This window comes from Sus scrofa, chromosome 9, assembly GCF_000003025.6.
Source record: "Sus scrofa isolate TJ Tabasco breed Duroc chromosome 9, Sscrofa11.1, whole genome shotgun sequence".
NCBI lineage: Eukaryota > Metazoa > Chordata > Mammalia > Artiodactyla > Suidae > Sus > Sus scrofa.
The window spans coordinates 65,660,500-65,674,128 of NC_010451.4; the positions used below are offsets into that span (position 1 = coordinate 65,660,500).

Below are 13,629 nucleotides of genomic sequence, written 5' to 3' on the forward strand. Positions count from 1 at the left end.
CGAGGCCAAGGATCGAACTTGCATCCTCATGGATACTAGTTGGGTTCGTTACTGCTGAGCCACGACAGGAACTCGAAGGGTTTTTCATACATTTCTGCTTTCTGCCCTTAACAACCACAGAGCCCAGTTCAAGGTCTGGGGACCTGTGCTGGATCTTCTGGACTCTGAGTGATGGCTGGGGCTCAGGACAGAGAAGAGAACTGGGTCACTCATTGCCCTTGTCTTCCCAAGTCCCTTTCTGCTAAGGGCAAAAGGAGAGGCGGGGTTAAATGATGACATGAAAGATGCGGTTGGATAGGAGGGAAAGGTCCCCTATGCGAGCAGAGTCTCGGTGCATTACTGAGCACGCGCAGGCGTCAGGCAGCTTTAGACCTGCCGGGAGGGCTGGCAAGGTCGACTCCAGGGCCTCTTCCGGCCCGAGGTCTTGGTCAGGGTCAGGTCTTCACACCATATTCAGTCTAGTTGCATTTACTTTTCAAATGTCCTATCCTTACTTGCTCTAAGGAGTCGGAGGAAATGTAAACAGTGTTATCAACCAGATGGGGCCAAAAATAGATGCAGAGAACTCAGAGCCAAAGTTGAGAGCAACAGCTGATAGAAGCAGGTGGAGAGGCAGGAAGATAGGTAGAGGAGAAGGTGAGGATGCACCTTTCTAGACATTTACTGAGTGCCAGGCACTGTGCATCTCTCTCTCCCCCTTTTCTTTCTTTCTTTTTTTTTTTCTTTTTTTTTCTTTTCTGGCTGCAACCGCAGCATTTGGAGGTTTCATGGCCAGGGATCAAACCCACGCCACGGCAGTGACAATGCCAGATCTTTAACCTGCGGTGCTACCTGAGAGCTCCTGTGCATTTCTCTATCTCTTTAACCTCAAACATTAAAGATGAGGAAATGGGGCACTGATGGTGCAGGGAATGGCCCGAGGTCATGTGGCAAGTGAGTGATGAAGCTGTGGGCTGCTGTGTCAGCCCTCTACGCCACTGGCACAGCCTAGTACAGAGCATCTGGTTACCCCAGGAAACATCCTTCCCCTGAATGCGAGTGGCACAGGGACATGGTCTGCCCTTCTCCCTGTCCTGATAGCAGTTTGGGGACAGGGCAAACACAGGCGTTAAACATCACAGCACTATTGGAGTTCCCTTCGTGATGCAGCAGAAACAAATCCGACTAGAAACCATGAGGTTGCGGGTTCGATCCCTGGCCTCGCTCAGTGGGTTAAGGATCCGGCATTGCTCTGAGCTGTGGTGTAGGTTGCAAACACGGCTCAGATCTGTCGTTGCTGTGCTCTGGCGTAGGCCGGCGGCTACAGCTCCAATTCGCCCCCTGGCCTGGGAACCTCCATATGCCGCAGGTAAAGACAAAAAGCCAAAAAGCCAAAAAAAAAAAAAAAAAAAAAAATCACAGCACGATTAAACAAATGCAGAGTCCAGGTTTCGCAGCTGAGCCTTGTCCCTGGGAAGGTCCTGGACAGAAAGCTGGTCCATGAGGAGCGCTGCGCAAGGAGGCGTAAAGTTGCTGGCGTCAGCTTCCTTTGTGCCTTTCTGCTGAGTGGGGACTTGGGAAGGATGATAAGGGTGCTGACCTTGGCTTTGTTCCCTGCCTACTGATCACCCGATTCCGGGGCTCAGACTTGCTATCTGTGGGGTGGCGCCCGCCGGCCCAGACCCTGGCTCCTGCCCGGCCAACTTCTGTGGTAGGTCTGAGTGATTCTAGATGAGTTCACAGACAGTGCAAGGCAAGTCCTCTGGCCCAGTCCTGAAATCTCACAGAGGAAGGGCACCTTCTGGTGGTGACACATGAGAAAAATGGCAATTGGTTACATTTCTAAAAAACTTTTATTTATACTCACTATCCTTATCTTAACCTTCCTCAGAGTAGGGGAGATAGGGGAGCAATGCTTCCCCCTCTGAGGGATGAAGGAAATGAGGCCCAGAAGGAGTTGTCTTTTTGCCCCGGGTCCTAGGGTACGACGCGGACAGGACTAAGATGCCCACGGCCACTCCCAGCCTCTGCTGTCTGCATCCCCAGCCAGTGGGACCTGGAGGCCCGCAGGAGGAGTGTCCTCTCAGTGTGGGCGCATGTCTTGGGAAGGTCACATAGCTTTGGCAAACACAGGGACCCCTCCAGCTTTCAGCAGGCTTTGGCCTTCGCGTTTAATTTTGTGGATGTCTGCAGACAACTCTGCCCAGAGCGTGGGAAGGTGGTAGGTCCCGTTGCTTTAGCCTTCTCAAAACACATTGGAGTACATGCACATCGGATTAAAATAATAACAGTAATAGTCAGTATTGCTGAGCCCTCTGCTATTGACATGCGGGGAATCTCAGGTCATCCTCATAGAAGTCCCACAAGGAGTTCCCATTGTGGCTTAGCGGTCTAAGAACCCAACTAGTGTACATGAGGATGTAGGTTCACCCTGATCCCTGGCCTTGGGGATCTGGGATCCCTGGCACTCAGTGATTTAAGAATCCAGCATTGCCTCAAGCTGCGGTGCAGCTCACAGATGCGACTTGGATCCCGTGTTGCTCTGGCATGTCAACCCCTAGTCTGGGAACTTCCATATGCCACGAGTGTGGCCCGGAAAAAACAAACAAAAAACCACAAGGAGGTATGTTATCCTCGTTCTGCTGATAAGGAGACGAAGCATAGAGCTATTGAAAAGTGCTGGCAGGCACTGTGCTTAGAATTCTGATCCCTCCTCTTTCTGAAGCTTATGCTCTCAACCACATCTGCCCAGCTGTGGTGTAGGTTTGATGGGATTCCTATTCCCATTGGATAGGTGGAGAAGGAAACTTCAGGAGACTCTGATGGGCCCAGGGCCACACAACTGGGTGGTGCTGGGTCGGAAGCTGGGTCTGAGAGCCTCCAGGGCTGCTGCTTCCACAGCATCCCAGGCCTGCTAGGGAGGCGTGACCAGAGTCCTAAATGCCCTTCCCCCTGCCTTGCCCTGTTTTCCGTCTGCAGCGGCACCACCCAATCCAAACCGAGAGGTGGCTGGGGACACCATCATCTTCCGGGACACCCAGATCAGCAGCAGGGCCGTGTACCAGTGCAACACCTCCAATGAGCACGGCTACCTGCTGGCCAATGCCTTCGTCAGCGTGCTGGGTGAGTGCACCCTCCTTCTGCTCGCCTGCGGGGAGCCACCCTGGGTCTTGCTCACCTCTAGGACACAGTTGCTTTTCCAGAGCTCAGCCAGGCTGGTGAGGGCAGCAGGAGGCGGGGAGGCACAGAGACCATAGATTTGCAGGGAGGACGGAGGGCTTAAAGTGCACGGAGCTGGGTGTGCAGAGTCCACTTCACGCTAGAAGTCAGTCTTGGTCTCCTTCCTCCCCTGAAGGGAGGGTGGACCTGTCTCATCCCCCTGGTGTGTCCATGTTGATGCCCCCTGGGTTCCCCGTGGTCTCAGGGTGGGAAAGAGTCCTGAGTATGTTCGTGGCACTCACGGAGCAGGGAGCGGGCAGTGCGCAGGTGCAACTAGGAGACGCCTTAGGGCTATAGAGGGCAAGCATAGAACCTGCTAGAAAATTTGAGGGAACCCTTTGCAAAAGCTGGACTGGCTATAGGATAGGTTTAAGGGCAGATGGATAAGCTCCCTCCCCTAATCCTTAGAAGCTTCTTTTTTAAAAAAATTAAAGTGTAGTTGACCCCTGCTGCACAGAGAAGTGACCCAAGCATACATATACATACATTCTTTTTCTCATATGATCTTCCATCATGGTCTATCCCAAGAGACTGGCTATAGTTCCCTGTGCTCTAAGAGGGTCTCATCACTTATCCATTCTAAATACAATAGTTTGCATCTACGCACCCCAGACTCCCAGTGCATTCCACTCCTTCCCCTCTCCACCTTGGCAACCACAAGTCTGTTCTCTTTGGAGAGGCATCTAAAAGGAGGGAGGTTGCTAGAGGAAGGTACCCCAGTACTCAGAATTCTGCTGTGAGGAGAAGGCAGGCAGAGATAAGCCTGGTCCACAAAGAGGAGGAGGAAGACTCCTCACCCAAGACCAGTTCTCTGGGAATTGCAGATGTGCCGCCTCGGATGCTGTCACCCCGGAACCAGCTCATCAGGGTGATCCTATACAACCGGACACGCCTGGACTGCCCCTTCTTTGGGTCTCCCATCCCCACGCTCCGATGGTAAGTTCCAGGAGACCAGGCCTCCCCCATGGGCCATCTTTCTTGTTCCATCTGGCCCATGACAGATATTCAGCACATCCTGGGAGCCTTGAAGGGCTGAAGCTGGGAGGAAGTTGGCGGATCATCTGGGCCGACCTTCTTTTTGTGCAAAGAAGGAAACTGAGGCCCAGAGACTTGCCAGGACCACCCAGTGGTTGGAGGCAGACCCACAAGGCTCAAGGCTTCAGGTTCCTTGCGCAGGGCTCCTCCCACTCCCTGTCTGGTTTCTCAAGTGGCTCCGCCCCTGCTCCCCGGGCTGGTCCTTTCTCAGTATGCTGTGTGTTCTGCTGCTCTGTTGTGAGGTTTAAGAATGGGCAAGGAAGCAACCTGGATGGTGGCAACTACCATGTCTATGAGAACGGCAGTCTGGAAATCAAAATGATCCGCAAAGAGGACCAAGGCATCTACACCTGTGTCGCCACCAACATCCTGGGCAAAGCTGAGAACCAGGTCCGCCTGGAGGTCAAAGGTAAAGGAGAGGGTTGTTAGGTGGAGGACGGGGTCGGGAGGGCAAGAGAACCATCTCCTCAAAGTTACCCACGTGTGTTACAAACCTTGAATACGAGCCACGTCTCGGAGCTCCCGTCGTGGCTCAGTGGTAACGAACCTCACTGGTGTATCCATGAGGATGAGGGTTTGATCCCTGGTCTCTCTCAGTGGGTTAAGGATCTGGCATTGCCATGAGCTGTGGAGAAGGTCACAGATGCGACTCAGATCCTGCGTTGCCATGGCTGTAGGGTAGGCCGGCAGCTGTAGCTCCCGTTGGACCCCTAGCCTGGGAACTTCCATATGCCATGGATGCAGCCCTAAAAAGCAGAAAAAAAGAAAAGAAAAGAAAGAGAGAGAGAAAGAAAAAGAAAGAAAGAAAGAAAGGAAGGAAGGAAGGAAGGAAGGGAGAGAGAGAGAGAGAAAGAAAGAAAGAAAATGTCTCACATCTGGAGTTCCTGTTGTGGCACAGTGGCTCAGGTCATTGCAGAGGTTCAGGTTCAATCAGCATTGCTGCAGCTGCCACATAGGTTGCAGCTGTGGCTCGATTTCAGTCCCTGGCCTAGGAACTTCCATATGCTGCAGGTGCAGCCAGAAAATTTAAAAAGAAAAAAAAGAAGAGGTGCCACATCTAATGTTTAATCCCTAGTGGGATCTCCCCACAGGTCTGTGTGTCCTCCCCCTGGAAATCCCGGGCCCAGGGCCTCCAGCTGGCTTGGGTGCTAGGAACACCGAGTCATCATCAGCCTGGTCCAAATGGAACCACACCAGCTCCCATTGCCACCCCAGAACTGCATTCTGTGTTCCCGAGCTGGATAGAAAGGATTCAGGGATGGTTTCCTATTTGGGACCCACCCCCCCACCCTTCATGTAACTGAATCCTATCTCTGCCACCTTCCGTGGTTCCTCTGAGCTGGAGGCCGTGTGTCACACTGTGTGGCCACATGGGGGTAGGAGCAGAGACGAGCTCAGGGTCTTCTCCGCAGACCCGACCAGGATCTACCGGATGCCTGAGGACCAGGTCGCCCAGAGGGGCACCACGGTGCAGCTGGAGTGTCGCGTGAAGCACGACCCCTCCCTGAAGCTCACGGTGTCCTGGCTGAAGGACGACGAGCCCCTCTACATTGGGAACAGGTTTCTGCTCCTCCCTCCTCCCTTCCTGCTGCTCATGTGGGCGTTTTCTTTCCCCTTTAAGGACCCAAGGATAGGGAACCCCTGTCAGGCGTGCCACTGTGGAACTGCTGAGGAGGGCGCGCCAGCCTGGGAGACCCCACCCCGCACCTCCCCCCACCCCATCAGCACTCTGCTTGTCCCTCCTCCTCCCTCCCTCTTCCCTCTCCCCTCACTCCTCTTCCCCCCCCCCTTTATTTTGATCCCTTCCCTTCCTCTTCTATAACACAGCCAGAATGATCCCTCAGCATCGACTCAGCCCTGCCTGCAGTGCCCCTATTCTCCAGCAGAGGGCAGGGTTGGCCCGAGCAGACGCTAACGTTGTGGTCAGTGTGGTTCTGGGCCTTTACTGCACCTGGGACCATTTACTAGATTTACACCTGCCTGCTCCCTCTCCCCAGATTCAGATTTCATTGGAGTTGGGAGAGGGCCCAGGTTTACGTAATGTTTAAACGTCCCCCGAGGTGTTTGTAATGTGCAGCCAAGGTTGAGAATGGCTGGTCGGAGTCTCCCTCTCAGGGCTCTTTGCTGTATCCTCTTCCATTTGGGGAGTGAGTTGGGCATGGGTACCAGCCATTTCCAGGGATCATCTGTTTTTTTGCAGGGGCATACCCTGCAGTTCTGGCCCAGGCATTCTGGCACTCAGCTGGTACAGTCTGCCTTGCTCTTTGGGGGCAGTTCAGAGGAACCTGGATACTTGGCCTGAGCCGGGGCATCAATCTGGGCTGAAGGCAGTGCTTGAAGTATGAAGAGATGTGCCTTTGGGAGGGTGGACCTAACTGTGCCATAATTCGGGAGGGGAGCACAACACAGGAAAGGTGCAGAGGGAGTTCCTGTTGTGGCGCAGCGGTAACAAACCCAACTAAGTATCCATGAGGTTGCGGGTTTGGTCTCTGGTCCTGCTCCGTGGGTTAAGGATCCAGCGTTGCCATGAGCTGTGGTGTAGGTCGCAGATGTGGCTCAGATCTGGTCTTGCTGGTGCTGTGGTGTAGGCTGGCAGCTGCAGCTCTGATTCAACCCCTAGCCTAATCTCCATGTCCTGCAGTGCCAGCTTAAAACAACAACAACAACAACAACAAAAAGGCACAGAGAACAGACTTAGTGTGGGTTTTGAGGACAGTGAATATGGTCCATTTAGCTCCACCTACTCGCCTGGGGCCTCCATCAAGCACTGTAAATGCTCAAGATGACGTGGAGACCCTGCCTCTCTTGAGGTGGAGACCCTGCCTCTCTTGAGATGGAGCCCCATGTCCCCTAGGAGGGGCTCAGCCCCCCAGCCCAGACCCTTCCCATCTCACTCTAGGGAGAAAGCGGACAACCAGTGCCCCCACACCGCCTCCCCGCTTCACTGCCCCCCATTGGCCCTCCTCCCAAGCCCTCCGGGTACCTTTGCAGGATGAAGAAGGAAGAGGATTCCCTGACCATCTTTGGTGTGGCAGAGCGGGACCAAGGCAGTTACACGTGTGTCGCCAGCACCGAGCTGGACCAAGACCTGGCCAAGGCCTACCTGACCGTGCTAGGTAACTGCTGCTGCCCACGCTGGCACAACCCTCCCCTCCCCATTTCCGAGGCCAGAGGAATTGAGAATGGCCTGTGGTCAGCCCGCCAGCCAGGCATGGTGACCTCCTGCTTCTGCCTTAGGGTTAGGAAGCCGCTCCTTTCAGAATAAGCTCTCTGGAGGCCTTTCCTCCTGAATGGAATCTTAAACTCACCCAAATCCTCAACCAAAGGTGCCTGAGTAATCAAGGGAACAGATAGGGGGTTTCTATTGTGATCATTTTTACCAACTTTACAGCTAACTCAAAACCACTAAGTCAATTAAAACCATCCATCCTTGGGAGTTCCCGTCATGGCGCAGCGGAAACGAATCTGACTAGGAACCATGAGGCTGAGGGTTCAATCCCTGGCCTCGCTCAGTGGGTTAAGGACCCAGCCTGGCCGTGAGCTGTGGTGTAGGTCGCAGGCCCAGATCAGATCCCATGTTGCTGTGGCTGTGGTGTAGGCCGGCAGCTGCAGCTCCAATTAGACCCCTGGCCTGGAAACCTCCATGTGCCATGGGTGTAGCCCCCAAAAAAGGACAAAAGACAAAAAACAAAAAGAAACAAAAAAACACCCATCCTTGAAACAAGACTGACTTTGTATTTGTCCTTCTAACCCCCTCGGCTAGCCTCACCCTCCGCTCCCCTTTCCTGGTGGGATGTCACAGGGTCCTGTGCACGTAGGATGATCCCGGCTAGTCCGGCCCTCGGGTGCCGTCCTGGGGGGGATAGCCGTCCTGGGGGGGATAGCCAATCGCCGCGTCACCTCCGTGCTTTCCTGGGGTGCCCTGTTGCCATTTCTCCCAGCACGCTCTCGTCCCTCTGCAGTGTCCCTGCACAGTCCCAGGGAACAGCCTCGGGACAGGAAGGAGTCGGCTGTGGAGGAAAGGCAGGAAGGCCTTTCTAACGGGTGGGGCGAAGCTGTACAGGAGCAGCTGTTCAAGCCTCCGCTGTCTAGTCCCACCCTTCTAGAACACCTTCACCCCCAGATAACCTGCTAACCTGGATAACCCATCTTACCTTTACAGCTGATCAGGCCACTCCAACTAACCGTTTGGCTGCCCTGCCCAAAGGTAATTCCTACTAATCCCGGGACCTGGCCAGGCGCTCTCCCGGTGTCTGGAGGGTGGGGTCTAGGAGGAAGGCACTTCAGGATGCGGAGTGCTGGGTACAGGCGAGTGGGCGGCACGCCCCACTCCCTGCCAGACTGACTGCCCCTAGGGTCCCACATCACCTCCCTGAGCCCCATCACGGTCCTACTCCCTGCTTCCTGCTCCTTTCACAGACTGAGCCCTCAAGTCCAGCGGCCTGAAAAGGAAACCCCTGCAACCCCTTCCTCCAGCCATGCTCACCCCTCCATTGGGGTGGCCTGTTCTGTACCCCCAGCTTGGCCTCCAGAAGTGTATGTGGGGAGTTCCCTTCGTGGCTCAGTGGTTAATGAACCCAACTAGGACCGATGAGGTTGCGGATTCGATCCCTGGCCTCGCTCAGTGGGTTAAGGATCTGGCGTTGCCGTGAGCTGTGGTGTAGGTCCCAGGCTCGGATCAGATCCCATGTTGCTGTGGCTGTGGCGTAGGCGGGCAGCTGCAGCTCCAATTCGACCCCTAGCCTGGGAACCTCCATATGCCTCAGGTGCGACCCTAAAATGGCAAAAAAAAAAAAAAAAGAAGAAGAAGAAGAAGAAATGTACTCGGTCCAGTCAGGAAAACCCACTCGCTCTGAGTTATCCTTAGGCCCATCTTTTCAATAGCCTTTCCGCATCTGCTACTATACACCCACTTGCTGTTCACACACGCACATGTGCAACACACGTGAATGCGGGCCCCTGTGACTCACCTTCCAGATCCTTCCAGGAACCAGCCACCGTGTGGATAGAGCTGGTTCAAGATAGCCAGGATGGGGGCAACACCATGCCTGCCCTCACCAGTCAGTGGCCAGGGGGCTTTATCCCCAGGCCAGGGTGGTACTTACAACCCCTAGGACATCCAGCAAGACTGGAGCCCCAAAAAGCTGCTTCCCTTATCCTCACTGGGGTCTCTCTGTCCTGCTGTCCATCACTGCAACTTCTAGACCCAGTCCCCTCCCCTCCCTGGCCTGGTCCTCTGTCTTTGTCACTCCCATTCCCCTAAGTGGTCTGCCCTGCTCAGCACTCCAACTCCCCCGCCCCCGGCTCCTGCTCCCTCAGAGCCTGAAGATAATTATAAGAAAATGAGACAAAATCCCAGAGTTGTTCACCAGCTTTCCTAAAGGATGCGAACATGGGTCTAATGCAAAGGGCAGCATTTTCCAAATGCTTGTGCTCCAAGAACATCCTAGAAGTGGGGTGGGTTGGCCCCAATTCTGTGCCCTACACCCCATTATTCTCCTTGGGGCGGGGAGTGGAACTTGGCCTGTCCTCTTGGTTCTTCCTTGAACCCTGAGGGAGGGGGTAGCCCCTGTGCTGGAGCTGGTTCCTGCTGGCAGTGACCTCAGCCTGTCAAGGACCTGTCCACGGGACAGCGTCCAGGGCAGAGGCCAGCATGGGGACAGGCCGGCTCTAAAACGGGAGTCCCGCGTGGTGTCTTCTCCCTCTGCCGCCAGGACGGCCAGACCGACCCCGGGACCTGGAGCTCACCGACCTGGCCGAGAGGAGCGTGAGACTGACCTGGATCCCGGGGGACGATAACAACAGCCCCATCACAGGTCAGCCAGGGGCCCTGCACTCCAATCCGGAAGAGAGGGACGGCGACCCAGAAGCCAGAGGCCTGGCCCCGGTTTCTGGTCCCACCTCTGCCTCGCTTGGCATGTGCCCTGGGCTATGGACAGATCACGTGGAGGCCTGGGCTTCCCTTTCTGTGTCTTGGGAAGAACACCTGTGCCTTTGTCCATCCAGGGGAGATTCTAGAGGCTAATGGAGACCACGAGGGGGTGCTCTTGCGAAAGAACTCGCTAACTCAGCTCCCCAGACAGCTCTGTCCTCCTTGGCCCCCCTCAGACTATGTCGTCCAGTTTGAAGAGGACCAGTTCCAGCCAGGGGTCTGGCACGACCATTCCAAGTTCCCAGGCAGTGTCAACTCAGCCGTCCTCCAGCTGTCCCCATACGTCAACTACCAGTTCCGGGTCATTGCCATCAACGAGGTGGGCAGCAGCCATCCCAGCCTCCCGTCTGAGCGCTACCGAACCAGCGGAGCACGTGAGTACTTGAGAGCTCACAGCACGTGCTAAAGTCAGGTACCTCAAGTTCAAACTGCGTTCCCCCAGTCCGCAGCCACACGGATCTGGGCAAATTACTTAACCTCCCAAGGTTCAGCTTCCTCTTCTGTGAAACCACCTCCGCCACCATGGGGCTGCTGTGAGGATGACCCTTGAAAACGCAAGTCCGGTGCTTGGCATAGAGCTAACACACCATAAATGTTAACTGTCATTTTCATTATTGCTAATGTTGTGAATAATTCTTAATCTGCTTTAAAGGGAAGTGCTCTAGCAAGACTTTGCCAGAGAAATAGATAATCTGGTGGTTACATCAGAGTTCTTACATGCACTTGGGTCGTAAAATGTCCAGATTTCTGAAATCCCGCTGGCTCATGGAGGATGGAGATGCTCCCCAAAATGTTAAATGCCAGGATTAAACGTATTTAGTGGATAATCCACAAAGGGAGTAATCCACATCAGGTTGGCTGTATTGACCACCTAAAATGTGGAATGCCTTATGAGTAATGCTGTCTTGTAAGGGATTAAAATTCCAAAGAAATTAGGGATAATTTAAGGAGGGCTTAAATCTTAGCTAGGAAGGCATGTCCCACACAGAGAAAGCAGCAGAGCAAGCGCAGTTGCCTAGGAGACAAAGTATAGTGAGAGATGCTGAGAAGAGACAGGGCATAGAGGGACCAGTTGCTTGCTGTGTCCTGGTCATACACAAGACTGGACTTGGACTTTGCATCTGTCTGGGTTCTAGCCCCTGAGTCCAACCCCTCGGATGTGAAGGGAGAGGGGACCAGGAAGAACAACATGGAGATCACGTGGACGGTAAGAGCCCCTCCCGGCCCTTCCATGATGGGCCCTGCTGCCCTCGCAGCCTGTGCCTCGGAGTCCTCGCCCTTTACCCCTCTGCACCCCAAGGCTGCAGGGTGGCGCACACCCTCTGGCTAGCGCGGGGGCCGCTCTTCTCTGCATTGAGCATCCAGAAACCAAACAGGAGAGTGTGTAAGAGCAGAATTTAAGACAGGAGACAGGGGAGTTCCCATCATGGCACAGTGGTTAACGAATCTAACTAGGAACCGCGAGGTTGTGGGTTCGACCCCTGGCCTCACTCAGTGGCTTAAGGATCCAGTGTTGCTGTGAGCTGTGGCGTAGGTCGCAGACTCAGCTCAGATCCCGCGTTGCTGTGGCTCTGGTGTAAGCCAGTGGCTACAGCTCCAATTGGACCCCTGGCCTGGGAACCTCCATATGCCTCAGTGTGGTCCTAGAAAAGACCAAAAAAAAAAAGAGAGAGAGAGAGAGAGATGGGAGCAGAGGTGACCGAGGAATAGGCTGTCAGTCTGGCCAAAGCAGAGTCTGTAGGAGAAATGAATGTCTTTAGGAGAAGGAAGGATTTAGGTTCATCTCTAGGAAAGATTTAGCTTAAACACCAGAGTCTCGCTTTGGTATGTTCTGGGGTCTTCTCTCTGGAGACTGCTGGGAGTGGAGAGAGGCCAGCCTCCAGTGCCAGCTGTCTTCAAGTCCAGGATGGATGAGGTGACTCAGAAGATGCCCAGAGGCCAGGATTGAAAAAGCCCATCTTTGGAGTTCCTGTCGTGGCTCAGCAGGTTAAGAACCCTACTGGTATCCATGAAGCTGCGGGATCAGTGCCTGGCCTCCCTCAGTGGGTTAAGGATCTGCCATCGCCATGGCTGTGGCGTAGGCTGGCAGCTGCAGCTCTGATTCTACCCCTGGCCTGGGAACCTCTATATGTTGCAGGTGTGGCCCTAAAAGGAAAAAAAAAAATCAGCCACTGAAACAGTTAACATTTTTGAGCTGTTTCCATGAATAATGGATATAGGAGATACCACATTTGGATTCATGACCGTCGCCATCTTCCGAGGGCCTGGTCTCCCGGCAGCCTTGGCAACTGGTTTGAGCCCAGACTTAAGACCCTAGGACTCGTCTTCAGGACCTGGCAAGGCTAGTTCTTGATCTACAGCTCCCGATGGTAGGCTCCCAGGGGACTGTGTCCTGGACCAGGCCCTTAGGGAACAAAGGCAGAGTTAAACCTCCCCTCAGTCCCACCTTTTGGGAAGGACGGGGCAGACACACATAGATTCAATAGGACTGAAATCTGGGATTTTGAGTTCCTTGGCCGCAGGCATGCTACGGCTGAGCCAAAACTCATCCCTTTTCGACTTTGGAGGCTGTTATATCACCATCCATATTTTGTTTTCTGGTTGCTCCATCACGAGAGAGTCCTGTTGACCACAAAGCTTTTGCCCGCTGTGACGGAAGTGGCTGTGCAAGTGCGAGTGGCTAGGGTGGCGTGTGTGTGCACTGCTGGCTTCACAGGACTGTGGGCTCCAGGGGCACTCGGTGTGGGGGGCATGTGCTCCCCAACTCTACAAGGGGCTGGCCACTATTGGGCGGGTGGGGAATGGGCGCCTGGCCCAGAAAGGGTGCAGGCTGTGGGTGCCCTGGGCTCCTCACCTGCACCCTCTGCACTCCTGCTGTCTCTCCCCCCTTGCCCCACCCGCAGCCCATGAATGCCACCTCTGCCTTTGGCCCCAACCTGCGCTACATCGTCAAGTGGCGCCGGAGGGAGACCCGAGAGACCTGGAACAACGTCACAGTGTGGGGCTCCCGCTACGTGGTGGGACAGACCCCCGTCTACGTGCCCTACGAGATCCGGGTCCAGGCCGAAAATGACTTTGGGAAGGGCCCTGAGCCGGACACCGTCATCGGGTACTCGGGAGAAGATTGTGAGTACTCTGCCCCCGGCCCCACCCAGGACCCTCATAGACCGGGCCCCGCGGGTGGGTTACGGGCCCTCTGAGGACATCTGGAAGGACAGTCAGTTCCTAGGAAAGGGAAGCGCCCCCGCACGGTGACCTAGAGTAGATAGGCCCCAGGTGACGTGGGGGAGCAGAGATGCCCTCCTCCCAGCACTAGTCAGAACGACTGAGCGTCGTCACCTCGGCCAGTGCTCTCCTTTTTATGAACCCGAAAACTGAGGCCGGCAGGGACAGCCCCTGCCCCAATAGCAAATGTCAGGCTTGAAAACAGAAGCCAGGCCTTCTGATCTGCCTTCCTGCCAAGG

At 54.8% G+C, this 13,629-nt stretch overlaps 1 protein-coding gene across 40 annotated transcripts in view; it reads left to right on the forward strand.

Annotated features, from left to right (window-relative positions):
* The window catches only part of NFASC (neurofascin), a 213,048-nt gene that overhangs the window by 157,935 nt on the left and 41,484 nt on the right, over positions 1–13,629 (forward strand). For 24 of the 40 annotated variants that reach the window (XM_021063265.1, XM_021063230.1, XM_021063244.1 and 21 more), the window contains 10 exons: positions 2,959–3,102; positions 4,023–4,134; positions 4,476–4,642; positions 5,646–5,793; positions 7,225–7,349; positions 8,396–8,440; positions 9,948–10,049; positions 10,342–10,539; positions 11,302–11,372; positions 13,069–13,291. In XM_021063265.1, coding sequence (XP_020918924.1) covers positions 2,959–3,102; positions 4,023–4,134; positions 4,476–4,642; positions 5,646–5,793; positions 7,225–7,349; positions 8,396–8,440; positions 9,948–10,049; positions 10,342–10,539; positions 11,302–11,372; positions 13,069–13,291 — 1,335 coding nt within the window. The remainder of the gene's footprint in view (positions 1–2,958; positions 3,103–4,022; positions 4,135–4,475; positions 4,643–5,645; positions 5,794–7,224; positions 7,350–8,395; positions 8,441–9,947; positions 10,050–10,341; positions 10,540–11,301; positions 11,373–13,068; positions 13,292–13,629) is intronic. The other 16 variants (XM_021063237.1, XM_021063254.1, XM_021063234.1 and 13 more) reach the window with 1 other exon arrangement.